The 14,516-nt window shown below is 48.7% G+C and overlaps 1 protein-coding gene across 3 annotated transcripts in view; it reads left to right on the top strand.

Annotated features, from left to right (window-relative positions):
* Positions 1-14,516, top strand: part of ZNF423 (zinc finger protein 423) — a 331,821-nt gene that overhangs the window by 102,633 nt on the left and 214,672 nt on the right. For 2 of the 3 annotated variants that reach the window (XM_036834944.1, XM_036834945.1), the window contains one exon: positions 5,393-5,593. In XM_036834944.1, coding sequence (XP_036690839.1) covers positions 5,393-5,593 — 201 coding nt within the window. Of the gene's footprint in view, positions 1-4,896; positions 4,960-5,392; positions 5,594-14,516 lie in introns of those variants that run through there. The other variant, XM_036834946.1, reaches the window with a different exon arrangement.

The following is a 14,516-nucleotide window of genomic DNA, read 5'->3' as shown; positions in this document are numbered from 1 at the left end:
CTGACAGTGGACTCAGCCAGCTGTCCCCTGCTCAGCGCTTTCACAGACATTCCCTTTTTGCCCTCCCGTGTGGTGCTTAAGGGTCAGGATCTGTAGTCAGAAGAGCTGGGTTCGAATCCACGCTCTGCCCTTCCCAGTGTGTGTGATTTGTGTGTGGTCCTGAGCCTTGGTTTCCCCCTCTGCAAAGGGGAGGTATCAATTGTATCTCCCTCATAGGCTTACTGTGATGATGGGATGGGAGGATGTGAAGGTAGAAGGGTACCCGTGGTGTCAGCATCACTCAGGGTGCAGGTGGCCTGGGGTGGGGAAATTCACTGTTTTCTAATGATAAGCAATAAAGGCTGAGTGTTTTGTTACTGCCTCTCTTTGCTCATAGAAAGTTCCCCAAGCCCATATCTTGGACTCAGGGACTATGGCATGTGTGGGTGTGGTGTAGTGGGATCAACCGGTGTAGGTGTACCCTCTTCCTCCTGATTTGAAGAAGAAGGTGGCAGGACAGACTGGCCCCATCATATGTTAGGTTGAACCATTTGAGATTGCCAATTTTTGGCTTTTTTGACCTACAAAGATGGCAACTTCATATGGTTCAACCTAATACTTATCACACAATGAACAGTACTGTTAGCACTTGCCCTCCCCCTACCTGTGTTGATATTCAGAGTCTTGTTTCTTTGAAACCAATTAATTCATACATTCACCATTTACTGAGCACTTACCGTGTGTCTGTACGAGGGGCTGGGGAGATAGTACCAAGCCAAACCAAACACAGCTCCTGCCCTCGTGGAGCTTACGGGGGCGTGTTCCAGCTGTCCATTGCTGTGTAGCAAACCACCCCCAAACTCAATGACCTAAAGCAACAATTATTAGTTTGCACACTTCTGTGGGCTGACTGGACTCAGTTGGTGCTCTCACTTAGCATTTCTTGTAGAGTTGCAGTCACATGCCAGTTGGGGCTGCTGCCTTCTGAAGGCTTGTCTGGGTTGGATGTCCGAGATACTGCACTCCCGTGCCTGGCAGTGGACGCTGGCAGCGGGGAGCTCAGCTGGGGCTGTCGACTGGAGCACTTACACTCTCTCCATGTGGCTTGGGCTTCTTATAGTAGGGCAGCTGGGTTCTCAGGGGTCGTGTCCCAAGAGACCAGGAGACAAGGGGGAAGCTGCATTCTAGTTTCTGTTACATTCTAGCGTTCGAGGGAGTCACCAAGGCCAGCCAGGCCAGAGGGGAGTTGTGGAGGGGACTCAGATCCCTCCTCTTGATGGGTGAGGGCAAGGTCTCCCTCCAGGATAGCACATGGGATGGGAGGTGTTGTTGCTGCCGTCCTGGGCAAATGCGGCTGCCACCAGAAGGCAGAGAGTAAAAAATCAGCCTATAAACGTGTAAGTGAACTTTGTGCCAAGTGCTCTGACAGCAAAGGGAAGGGAACTATGGGGACCTGTGTGACCTTGGTGCTCAGGCCCGCGGGGAACAGTTACGGCAGAACCTGGAGTGTGAAGAAGCCCTTGGCTAAACAAACTTGAAGTTCAAGGGATTGAACAAAGGTCTGTGGGGCTGTGGCGATAACTGGGAAGTCAGAGAGGTCAGCAGAGCCCTTGCTGGACTTTGGGGGCTGCAACCAGGCCCCTGCAGATGGCCTTGGAGGGTTGGCAGATTCCTTGACACCCAACTCACTTTTCCACTGAAGCTCTGCTGTGGGGAGACCGTGTAGCAGAGTGGTTAAGAGTCAGGAACAACTGTGTTTGCAACCTGCCCCTATGGCCTTGCTTAAGCATCGTCACCTCACAGAGCCCCGGTTTCCTCACCCCTAAAATGGGGCTGTGATGGTGCTCAACTCAGGGCTGCCCGGCTGGCTAGGCTCAGAAGGTACCTGGCATGCAACTAGTGCTCAATAAGTGCTAGCTGCTCTTGGTGGACCCCTGGGCAAAAGGATGGGGGTGTGCACACTGGAAAACAACTAGGTTGTGAGTTGTCCCAGTTGGAGCGTGAGGCCGGGCAGGTTGGGAGCTTTGTTAATGGATGGAGAGGCTGGGATTTACGGTGCCGATTTTGTTTCCTGTCCTGCGCTCGTGGCCCTGGGGGGAGAGGGCCCTATTCGAAATTGTTTACTTTGGGCCTTCCCTGGGTGTCCCCCGGGAGAACTTGGGTGGGGCTGGAGGGAAAGGCACCAGCGGTCCGTTTTCGGGACATCCTTCCCAGCCCCGGTGGAAAAGAAATGAGCTCTGCTGACTTTGCTTTGTGGGCCTGGGTGGTTGGAGGGACCTGGGGGTCAACTGTAGTTCAGGCCCAGCAGGTCACCACTTTGGAAACATGAGGCAGCACTTGGGATGGGGGCTCAGGCAAGGCTGATGGTGGCCGCTGGGCTCTGTGTCCTCTGTGCTTGCTCAGCGAGGACCCTTGAGGGACCCGGGGGCTGGTTGGGGGCAGGACGTGGGCCAGCAGGGTCACCCCCGATGAGCCAGAGCTGGGTCAAGGTGCTCTCATTAGGGCCCCGGGGGCTCACTGAGCAGCTGCTCAGGGTGGACCTGGGAAAGAGGAGATCCAGAGGGTGCTCCAGGGGGGACTGGCACCCTCGACTCTGTCCTCAGGGCTCCCACCTCCCAGCCTTGGGAGTCTGGGGCTCCGACAGGCCCCGTCCTGGAGAAGGGCAAGTGGCTTCACATCAGAACTTGTAGGTTCAATCCCTTGTGTGGCTTTGGGTGGCCTCTCAGAGCCACAGTTTTCTCATCTGTAAATGGAAAAATAACACCATTTACTCTTTTTTCCGATTGTAAGGATCAGAGACTCGGGGGCATGAGAGTGCCTTACAGAGTAGAGCCTTGAGCGGATGGAGGGCTTCCTGCTGTAGAGGTCCTGATTCTGATGACGCAGCAGAGGGGCCCCCGGGGACTGGAGCTTCAGGGACATCCTGCTCCCTAAGACTACTTCAGCCCATGTGACCCCTGGGACCTCGGGCGATGAGGTCCCCACGTCGCCCGCCCCTCCCCCCTCCCGCCCCTTTCTTTGCAGCCACCTTGGCTTCCCATTAGGAGACAGCGGCAGGGGAGGTGACAGTTTCTTAAAACAGATTTATGCTCTTGGACGACTTTATGGGTTTTTGCCTTATAAAAACCCAAGAGATGACATTCTGATTTATCTACTCCTGAGTCAACAGGATGTACCAGATTTAAAGAGATCAAATGCATTGTACTGTTTGTGGTTCCAGTTGTGGATTAGATGAGCTATTATGGAAAGTGCTGCCAAGTAAATATGGCAAAAAAAACAACAACAACAAGGGGATAATTTAAATATGTCTATTAAACTGTGTGTTAAGTAAAGTAGCACAGGCGTGGTGCTGAGCATAACTTATTATCTGGAGAGTTGGTGTAGTAGATAAAGTGGGAAATATGGTTCTTTCTCCCCCCTTCAGAACTTTTTTTTTTTTTATTATTAAGGGAAGAGACTGTAAACTAGGAATTTCAGAGACAGGCGCTTGCCTGTGTAACCATGGTTGTATGATGACTTATAATATTGAAGGCTCCAAATGATATTTCTCATTTCTTTGCTTTCTATTTCTTGCCGTCACCACAGCAGCAGATCAGATTTCCTGAGATAAATATGCTGCCTTGCTTTTAATGGGATTTCTGTATTGCCAGGAGTTGGCATGTTCTGATGATAAAAGAACCTAAAAATTGTACATCCCTTAATTGGTAAGAAGAGAGATGTTTTGATGGGCCACAAATGGAAACATTGATTTTTACTGCCTCTGCGCAGTTCTAAGCGGCGTGTCGTGCCACGTTCGCCGCCACGGAAGGCGGCAGCTGGCTCTCCAATGAGCTGATTTGTGTTTGTAGGTTGTTGCTGTCGGGTGCTTGGAGGTGCATGTTCTGTGCAGACGGGAGAAACAGAGCCCTTATAACATTATCTATTTCTGAATAGAAATATTTATAGGACTGTGGCTTCGACCTCGAATGAAATGCATTCTTTGCTTCATTTCTCTTCTTGCTTTGGCGACCAGTCCTTGGGGGTTTAAAGGTTGTGTGCTGAAGCCTTTTTCTGTAACTGTGATGTTATGGGTGACACACACACACACACACACACGCACACACACCTTTGCATATGCGTATATGTTTGCATCAATATCTTTACACATAATAGAGATTTCTCTCTTTAGTTTAAATAAGTGCTAGTTTCTGCACAGATAGATCTGTTTTCCAGGACAGACTGTGGGAAGAGACAACAGGCACTTTGATTTTCCAGTCCGAGTCTCTGTGTTTTAATGGGCCAGTTTAATCCACTGACATTTATTGGGATTACTGATATATTTTGTATGTAATATTTACCATGCATTTTTTGCACTTTGGTTTACAAGTTTTTGTTGGGTCCTATTAATCGCTCAGATTGAGGCTGTTCTCCACTTCCCCCAGCTGTGCAGGGAAGTGCATTAGGCAGGAGTCAGGATGTCGAGGTGAACATCTGTAGGGTGCTGGGGATGTTGCATCCTTCTGGCTGGAGGCCAGGTGCCTTACCTGTGAAAGGGGAATAACAAAGCTGTCCCTCTTTGCAGGCAGGGGGCGGAACCATAAGATTGCTTGAGCCCCCGTTTAGCTCTAGGATGTGTGAGACTGTGAAATGGGGCTATGTGTGTGTATTTGCGCTTTGAAAACGCACAGAACGCTATGCAAATGCAAAGCATCGTTATCATGATCATTAACTCACTTTTCAGTACAGTTCAACCACTGGTCTGCACAGTGCTAAGCACAGAATTGGTATTTTATTTTAAAGAAATTGGTCAAATGATTCCAAGCCTGGTTCTCACTGTCTAGGCTGATACCGGGGCACAAGTGAGCACTCAGGTGCATTTTAAGCAGCAATTTGACTATCCGTGGTCCTGCAAACACATGTGCTTCCTTGATTCCAGAATCAGGACATCTTTGCAAAGAACTGAGCCAACATCTCCACATTGGGAGGCATGTTATGTGGAAGGTGAGCCTGGCTAAGAGATCTCCCAGCTCTAAACTTCAAGGCTTTGGGGGAAACTAAAAGTTCAGGTGCATTAGGAACAGTTGATGCAAACTCTAGAGAAATGTGTGCGAGAACTGTGTTTTTTAGGAGACAAAATGCTAAGGTATTTTCACCTCCCTGATGGGTCATGACCCCCAGCATCCATGCACAGAGGGAAGATGACAGGAAATCCCTCTAGAAGATTTGCACCAAGAATTAAATAATCTAGCTGAGAATTATGGCACCACATGCTACAAAAAAACCCCATATTTTAATATACTGAGAGGTGTCAAGAAGAATGGACCCTGGGAGGTAGAGTAATTAAATGTATCTTCATAAATGCAGGGTGATTCTTTTTAAAATCCTTTCCCAAGACCCCGTCAGCTGACATGGACTGTATTCTTCCTGTTGGCAGGAGGCCTAGAAGGAGAGCCAGAGTGTGATCGAAAAACCAGCCGTGTGCTGGAAGACAGGAACAGCGTGACAAGTCAAGAGGAGAGAAATGAGGACGATGAAGACATGGAGGATGAGTCAATTTACACCTGCGATCACTGTCAGCAGGACTTCGAGTCTCTGGCAGACCTGACGGACCACCGGGCCCACCGCTGTCCTGGAGGTAATGCTAAATAGCACCGGGATTCTGACAGGTGGTTATACGGATAATTGGACATAGCAACAGCTTGAAGCCTCAAGTGAGATTAAAGAATTAATAATGTAATTTTACAGTTAATGTCATTTTATTGTGGTGTCTTGGGTACCCTTTTAAATAAAATTAAAAATGAAAGCAACAGCTTTCCAGCAGGCAGGAGTTAGGCGGAGGTGCCCTGTCCTTGCTCCCCCAAACTGCATTCCATAGTATATGGGCCATAAGTGGGTGGGTCTGCACCCCGGATTTCTGGAAGGCCTTTTGGAAACCCAGCAATTAAGAGGTTATTAGTGCAAAGTTAAGCAGCTTAAGTGTGGAAAGCTGCATGAAGGAGTGAGCTCCGAGGCAGGGCTTGTGATGGGATGGGGAGAATTTCAAAGGCCAAGAAGTACCCCTACAGAAAGGGACTCCGCACTTGGCATTCTGCTTCTCTGGGTAGGAAAAGGGTGGCTGGGAGCAGTTTCTGACTACAGCAGTTTGACTATAGCCCTGTGTTCTGTTTACCAGCTGCCTCAGAGAAGGTGGGCAAGGCCACAGTATATAGGAGCGATTTAAGACTTCACGAGTTGAGTGTGTCCGTGTGTCTGGGATACGTGCGGTGTGTGGGGTAGGGGAATGGGGGCATGCATATTCCCGGGAGTATGGCAGCCGTGCAATAGGGATAGGGGTTGACATGTTTCCAGGCTCTGAGCAGGGAGTCCAGAGCATGTGTGTGCCTTAAACAGCTATCCTGAGACATCTCCTTCTATTGTGATTGTTGATGAAACCCTTTGGATGCCGGTTTGTGGGAAGAGGACCTAAAATCTCAGACCAGTATTCTAAGGAGGACCCGACACCTGTTTTGCGGGGGGAATTTGCTGGTAGGAGATAGGTTGGGACTCAAAGTCTTGCTTCCCCTGCCTTTCATGCCATCTTGGAAGATTGAAAGCCAAGTGTTTGTGGAACTTTGCTATGACTTTTCCTCTAGTGACATCTGTACCCGCACAGCCCTGGGTAGACCAAGTCTTCATTCTCGCCCTCTAGAGGGAATAGATATCAAAAACAATAGACCCGGCAGGACTCCAAGTTTTGAACTTTTTGGCGCTCAGCAAACCAAACCACAGTCATTTGGAATTTGTGATTTTTCAATCATTGGCAGAGGCAATGGCCAACTTATAAGCTTAGAATCAGAATTAGAAGGGACTTACAGGGTTGGCTTTTCCAGTCCTCTTATTTGCTGGGGGGAAATACTGAGGCGTTGAGAGAGAAAGGTGACTGCTTAACCAAGGTCACATAGCAATTTGGTGACAGAGCCAGGACCTCCTCAGGTCCCTGGGCTATGGACTCTCATTCTTGGACTTGAGAAAACAATAGATGTTAGTGTAGCTCTTGATTTAGCCAAGAACTGAGGTGAAATCTTAAGTACAAAAGAGTGAAATATTGTCACTTACTTTAAAAACAATCAGTTAATTGATCTTCTAATTAAAAGCTATTCTCTTCATATTCTATGTGAAAGGACACACTGTTCTCATCTAGTTGTTAAAGCAGGGCCCCTCAGGACCACTGCTAAGTGATGCTTTGTAGAGTCTCTGCAGCTCTTGGAGTGAGGTCCTACCCCTGGCACTACTTAGGCTGTTCCTTCCTCCAGTTTTTCAGAATCAAGGAGATTCTCATGTCTCTTACCACACTTTTGAGAATGGTGGTATTTCTAGGTGGAGAAGGGAAAATGTGAGACTTTAGGGCTGTAAGTGGGGGTCTGTATTGGAAATTATAAATGGTAGCTAATTGTTCTTCAGTCCTGGGTGGGACTCTCTTCCCAGTGGTGGTCTCTTCACTCCACAGCCTCAGACTTTGGCTGAAGTCACGGCAGCCCCATTTGCAGGGTCTCAAGCCATCTTTATTGATGCTGCTGGTATCCACCGATTCCCCTGACTGCTTCCTGACAGGACCCCACTAACAACCTCCACTGGTACATGGGAACCAGCAATATCCCCAAGCCCTGGAGCATTGGATGGGAGTCAGAGATTCCTTGAAAGAGTACAGGAAACGACCTCGTCTAATAGCATCCCCAAGAAATTCATTACCACCCAGTAAAGGTGTGACCCAGCGTGGGTGAGTCTCCCTAACACGGAAGAGATATGTGAGGAGCTATTTTCCCCCAGTTCTGAAGATTACCCAGGGACAGCATACACCTTTGGGAATTGTGTGCATATTTTCAAAACCGGTCCCTGTCTAGGACACTTCCACATCCTTGGATTGTGCAGTGGTTTTCAGACTGTGTCTCCAGAGGTGTCTCTGAGGCTCTTGGGGTCGGTATTGGGGCCTGTCTGATTGAGGGGGCTCTGACGCCCACTCCAGTCAGAGCTATCACCTTAAAAAGTCTGCTTTATACGTTGGGCTATAGTGTAAGATCTTTAAGCATTGGCTTCTACTTTAAAAGTTTGGAGCCGGTACAGAAATGCAATAGCAGGCCAGCCTCATGGGTCTGCTGGGCGCTCATCATTGATCACCCGGCCGCAGTACTAGGCATGATGCAGGCGGGCATTGCTGCCCCGTGGAGCGTCACTCTGGAGGGAAAGGTGGACCGTCACTCTGGAGGGAAGGGTGGACCCTCGGCAGCCCAACAAAGACCATTTCAGACGAGGATTTCAGAGAGGGCCCTGCTCTGCTGAGGCCGGGAGGGCTCTGGGTGCTCAGAAGATGTTTCTGAGGGAACAGATGAGTCTTGTTTCAAGGGAAGGTGGGGCGTCCCTGCCGTTGAGGATTTGGGCCCTGAGGGCAGTGCCACCTGTCCGTCGGAATCTGGCTTTGGGTGTGAACGACACTCGTGCCCTGCAGAGGGCTGCCCCCCCCGGAATGTGAAGGCAGCACACCCCTCCCCAAGCAGGGTGCCCGGGAAGCCCAGCCCTTCCAGATGGTCAGCGTGTTGGGAAGAGGCTGTGTGGAGGGGGTGGGTGTGTTTGGGGGGGCCATCTCAACTGTGGTCCTTTTATTATTATTCTTTTATTGAAGTATAGTTGATTTACAGTGTTGTATTAAATACTGCTGTACAACGAAGTGACTCGGTTATACATATACATTCTTTTTCATATTCTTTTCCATTATGGTTTATCACAGGATATTGAGTATAGTCCCCTGTGCTATACGGTAGGACCTTGTTGTTTATCCCTTCTATATACACCAGTTTGCATCTGCTAATCCCAAACTCCCAGTCCGTCCCTCTCCCATCCTCCTCCCTCTTGGCAACCACCAGTCTATTCTCTATGTCCGTGATTCTGTTTCTGTTTCATAGATAGGTTCATTTGTGTCATAATTTAGATTCCTCGAATGTGGTCCTTCTTTGAACTGCTCTAGCAGAGTGAGCTCTGGGCTCTTGCTGTGGCAGTTGGGGTGTGGGTGGGGACACTGCCTTGTTCCATCGGAATGTGGGAGAGTGGTGTGAGGTCTGAAGAGTTTCTGGGGTGGGGATGTGGGGATGCTCTTCATGGACGGGGAACCTCCTGCTGGAATGACAGTGGTGGTATTCATCAGGAAGCCCCCAGGTCCCCCAGCCTGGAGCTGGGACTGTCTGCACTGAAGAACCCTCATTTCCAGAGGTTTCGTTGTCCCTCAGCAATAGTTGGCAGTGCTGGGTCCAGGAGGAGTTGTTGAAGTGTGGACTTCAAGAACTCAAGACAGCTCCATTGAGACCTGTTCATATTTCTCTCTCTCTCTCTCCCTGTGTCTCTCTCTCTCTCGTTGTCTCTGCTTTGTGTCTGCGAGAAACCAACCTTAAACCCAGAAGGTATCAGACATTGCATCTTTATGACACACAAAATGAAACAAGCAAGAACCAGTTCTCTCTGCCGATGCTTCCACCCCCAACAGCTGTCTGATTTCTCTTTGTTCCCCTCCAGCCCCTGCCCACAGGATAACAAATGTTTACATGCTTGGAGTCGTGGGCACTTACCATCTTCTATTTGGCATTTGTTACTGAACATTTCCTGAGTGGATTCTCATGTTGCCACATGGTCTTCTCCATTTGGGGAGCTCTCTTGTGCAGCTTGGGTTGCTGGTACTCGGTCCACATACTATAAAAATATTAAATGTAGACTAATATGCCAGTAGATCAAGACTTTTGCAGCAGAAGAGATAAAGTCTGACTCGATGTGTGATGGGCTTGTCTGTTCCTGATGGAGAATCATTTGTGGGCACCAAGTGGGGAAATGTTTGGTGGCCGTCTGAACTGATGATAGAAAGTCTCATTAGTTTTGGTTCTACCAACTCGAATAACATCAGGAACAGGGAGTGAGCTGAAGTTTACGTTGACACAATTTGTGCAGTGTTGGTCGAGCACCTTTGGGCCCTATAAACGGTTGCAGGGGAGGTTTTCCATCATTTTCTAGGAGCCAGGAGGATGTCAAGTGCCTTAGAAAGTATCTCTGGGAACTTCACCGTGGAAGCAGACATGAGAGGTTTGATTTACCCAGGGGCTGATTCCAATTTTTCATGTGCTCATTGAAGCAGGTCACCCATGGACCTTCAGTCTGGATTCAGGTGGAATGTTTCCCTGTGTCCTGGTATAAAAACTACCTTTTAAGGATACTCTGTGATTTGTACTGACAGCACATCGGCCCAAATTAATGAGGCTCACTGCCTGAGGACATTTGGGTGCTGCATCTGTGCCGCTATCGTGCTTTAGACCCACCTTTCCTAACTGTGTCAGGAGCAGTTGTCAGCAGGGCTGTGCCTTGTGTCGGTCTCGAAACAGCCTGGGTCCCCAGGGCTGGAGCAGCTGGTGGCTTTTGCAGGTCCCTGGCCTCTTCGCCAAAGGCACTGCTGGCATGATTCGGGGTTACATTATAGGTGGGGAGAGGCAGATGGAGTATCTTTAGAAACTGAGGCTCCTCACCCTGGGCTCCAGGCACTTGCTCCACAGAATACGAATTGCCATCAGGACCAGGTAGGAGCCTTGGAGTATGCGGGGTTCCTGCCGCCCTTGGGGACTTGCGGGGGGCTGCAGTCCTGACACTCTTCATATATTGAGCACCTGTCACGTGACAGGCCCCATGGGACTCGCCCTGGAATGTGCCCCCTGCAGCCCCCCCATTGCTCTCTTTGCAGCCCCTGCCCCACTCAGTCCCCAGTGCTCACCAGATTCTGTAATTATTCCGTGATCGTTTTCGATGTGTTTATCACCCATCTCCCCTGCTACTATCAGGCTTCATGAAGACAAGAGTCATGTCTGTTTTGCTCCCTGTTATGTCTTAGGCCAGTGCCTGGCACACAGTGGTGCTTAATAGATGCTTGCTGAATGAAGGAATGATCTCACCTTGTCTTTACAACATCCCAGCAGGGAGGTCCTATTTTTCTTTTTTCTTTTCTTTCTTTCCTTTTTTTTTTTAGAATTATGGGACTTCTCTAGAAAGAGGTGGCAAGCTGTTTATTTTTATTATTAAAAGAAATTTCTTTGGCCACGTCACGGCATGTGGCATCTTAGTTCCCCTACTAGGGGTCGAACCCGTGCTCTCTGCAGTGGAAGTGCGGAGTCCCAACCACTTGATCACCAGGGACGTCCTGAGGTCCTATTTTTCATCATTCCTCCCCATTTTACACATTGGACAGCTGAAGCTCGGAGTTAGGGGATCTTGCTCAAGGTAACAGAGCTGAGCTAAGATTCGAGGTCTCAACAGCTCGTGCTGAGAACACAGATTGGGGACAGGGAGCAGTTTCTAACCTCCAGACAACACAGCTTTTTTTTTAAAAAAAATTTGGTAGCAATGCAAATTTATTTATTTATTTATTTAAAAAATTTTTAAAAAAATTTATTTATGGCTGTGTTGGGTCTTCGTTTCTGTGCGAGGGCTTTCTCTAGTTGCGGCAAGCGGGGGCCACTCTTCATCGCGGTGCGCGGGCCTCTCACTATCGCGGCCTCTCTTGTTGCGGAGCACAGGCTCCAGATGCGCAGACTCAGTAATTGTGGCTCACGGGCCCAGCTGCTCCGTGGCATGTGGGATCTTCCCAGATCAGGGCTCGAACCCGTGTCCCCTGCATTAGCAGGCAGACTCTCAACCACTGCGCCACCAGGGAAGCCCAACACAGCTTTTTTGAATGCTCAACTTTAGAAAAAATAGGGGAATTTGTTCAAATAGCAACAGCAAAAAATGTGCTCCTTGTGGGTTAATTTCACAGCTCCCCAGCACCCTCCCGCAGCTGCCCCCCTTTCCTGAGGATTGGGACCAAGGAGTGTTTCCCCAGCCCTTTCGGAAAGGCAGACCCTCCTTTTCTGGCAAAGGTGAAATGCTGCTGTGTAAAAAGCCGGGTGGAAAGTTAATTACACCCTGGTTTGTTCAGCTGTGGCCAGAGTGACCTGTGGGCCCTAATTACAGGGCTGGGGCTACATGGAGGCTGGCACCTTTGCCAACCTCATTCCTGTCCACTGGCTGGCCAGAGCTTGCCTTTGTGCGCCGGCTCAGGCCCTTTCTTGCTCTGACAGTGTGGGTGGGGCCCCTCCCTGCCTTATTGCTTGGGGCGCACCTCGTACTGGTTCCATTTGGGCAAAACAGAGTGGGCGCAGGCCAGCTGCTGGGCGATCACTGCCAAGTACACAGGTGCAGGGCACGCGTTTTTTCTGCCCGTGGGGAGCGTGCACAGAGCCTTGGTGTCAGCCGGCGTGTCACAGGGCAAAAGGCCAGGGGGCTCGAGCACAACTAATACCCCCACATCAAGAGCTTTCCTTCTTGCCAACAGCATCTGGTCAGAAGGCATGGAGCAAGAAAGTGTCCTACTTACGTTAGCCACAGAATGTGTAGGACCAGAAGCAAACCCAAGGAGCGTCATTCAGATGTTCGGAGCGGACAAAGAAACAGAATCAACTACTGGGGGACCCAAAAGAGGCTTAAATAAATGACAAGGTGGACCTTGTTCTCGAATGGAAAGATTCAATATCATAAATACATCAATTTCTACTAAATTAACCTGTAACTTAATGTTAGCCAATAAAAGTGACCATAGGAGTTATTTAGAAATAACTGATTCTAAAGTTCATGAGGAAAAATAGGCATGCAAGGATAGGAAGGGAAATTCCGACAAAGAGGAATGACAGGAAGGGCTGGCAACTAGATCATATTTTATTTTATTTATTTTAAATTTATTTATTTAATTTATTTATTTTTGGCTGTGTTGGGTCTTCGTGGCTGCGCGGGCTTTCTCTAGTTGTGGCGAGCAGGGGCTACTCTTCGTTGCGGTGCGCGGGCTTCTCCTTGCGATGACTTCTCTTGTTGTGGAGCATGTGCTCTAGGTGCGTGGGCTTCAGTAGTTGCAGCATGTGGGCTCAGTAGTTGTGGCTCGCGGGCTCTAGAGTGCATGCTCAGTAGTTGTGGCGCACGGGCTTAGTTGCTCCGCAGCATGTGCGATCTTCCTGGACCAGGGCTCAAACCCATGTCCTCCGCTTTGGCAGATGGATTCTTAACCACTGCGCCACCAGGGAAGCCCTAGATCATATTTTAAAATATGTTCTGAAACTGTAGGATTCTAAGTGGTGGGGGACAGATTGGGGGAATGGAAAAGAGACCAGGAATGGATCCAAATGGAAATTAGGTGTGTGAGAAAGGTTTTATTGCAGATCAGTGGAGGACAGATGGATCACCCAGTAACTAGGATTGGGATGGCATGGTGGCCATCCTGAAAAAGGAAATTGGATCCCTCCTGCATCCTAACACCAAAACAAATCCCAAATGGATACGAAATCTAAACATAAAAAGAAAACTTAAAAATACTGAAAGAAAACATGAGTTTTTTTTAAAAACAATAATATTATCAGAGTGGGGAAGCCTTTTCTAAATATAACCCTAAACCCAAAGCCATAAAACAAAAGACAGAAATATTCAACTACATAAAAATAAAACATTTCTGCATTGCCAAAACTGCAATAAATCAAACCAAAGACACATATCACAGGCAAAAGATATTTCCCTTAATGTGTGCGGAGCTCCTACCAACACTAAGAAAATATCCAATATATCAACAGAAAAGTGGAACAAAGGCCCGTCTACCCAAGGCCAGTGCCCACTCGGATTGGTTGAAGCCCACACTGGTATTTAGATATTTTGAATATCTCCCATGTGCACAGGACAGAAATGGAACCAGAGAAAGAAATTCGAGAGGGATTGTAAACAGGAAGATTCAGAACCCCCTTTATAATAAGAGAACTGTGAATTTAAACCACAGGAAAACACCGCTCTTAACCCATCCGATTGGCAAAGACCAAAATGTTTGCCAGCCCATTGTGCCTGTGTATCCTTGAGGCCAAGGCTTGGGTCCTGTTCTCTGTATCCCCAGGCGCGCCTTGGCCTGTGGTTAGAACACAGAGTAGGTGCTCAAATGTTTGTTGAGTTTGTCCCCAAGGAGGCTACAGCCCCCTTGAGGGAAGAGATGACCTCAGTAAGGTAGACGGTGCAAATGTCATGGATGAAGGACTCTGAAGTATGAGATAGCAAAAATAAAGGTTCCAGGAAGTGTGCTGAGACATAGTAGGTCTTCAGTTAATGTGGAATCAGAAGGGGAGTTAGGGAAGGAAGAGAGGGTTTATTCATTCAACAAATATTTATTGAGCATATACTATATGTAGGGACCCTTCTGGGTGCCGGGGATATGGGAACTACTTATTTGAATAAAAGTTAACTCATTGGAGAAGGCACTCACTTCACAAAAGCGTTCTTTGACTTGTAAGGTGAAGCACAATAGGTGCTCTTGAAATAGCTAGCTGCCTTCCCCAGTGCCTTCAGAAGGTGTTTCCACGTATAGAGATGTCATTCCCGCAACTCTTTGTGAAGATACTCTGTGTGTCCGCCTGCTGGCACACTGCTGTTTGGGAGGGTGGGTGACTGGCCAGCCGGGGTCTGCCTGGCTGTTGGCAAGGGTGGAACCTTCCCTC

Source organism: Balaenoptera musculus, chromosome 19 (genome assembly GCF_009873245.2).
Source record: "Balaenoptera musculus isolate JJ_BM4_2016_0621 chromosome 19, mBalMus1.pri.v3, whole genome shotgun sequence".
Classification (NCBI taxonomy): domain Eukaryota; kingdom Metazoa; phylum Chordata; class Mammalia; order Artiodactyla; family Balaenopteridae; genus Balaenoptera; species Balaenoptera musculus.
The sequence above is the reverse complement of the archived record's forward strand: the minus strand, read 5'-3'. Positions and strand labels throughout refer to the sequence as shown.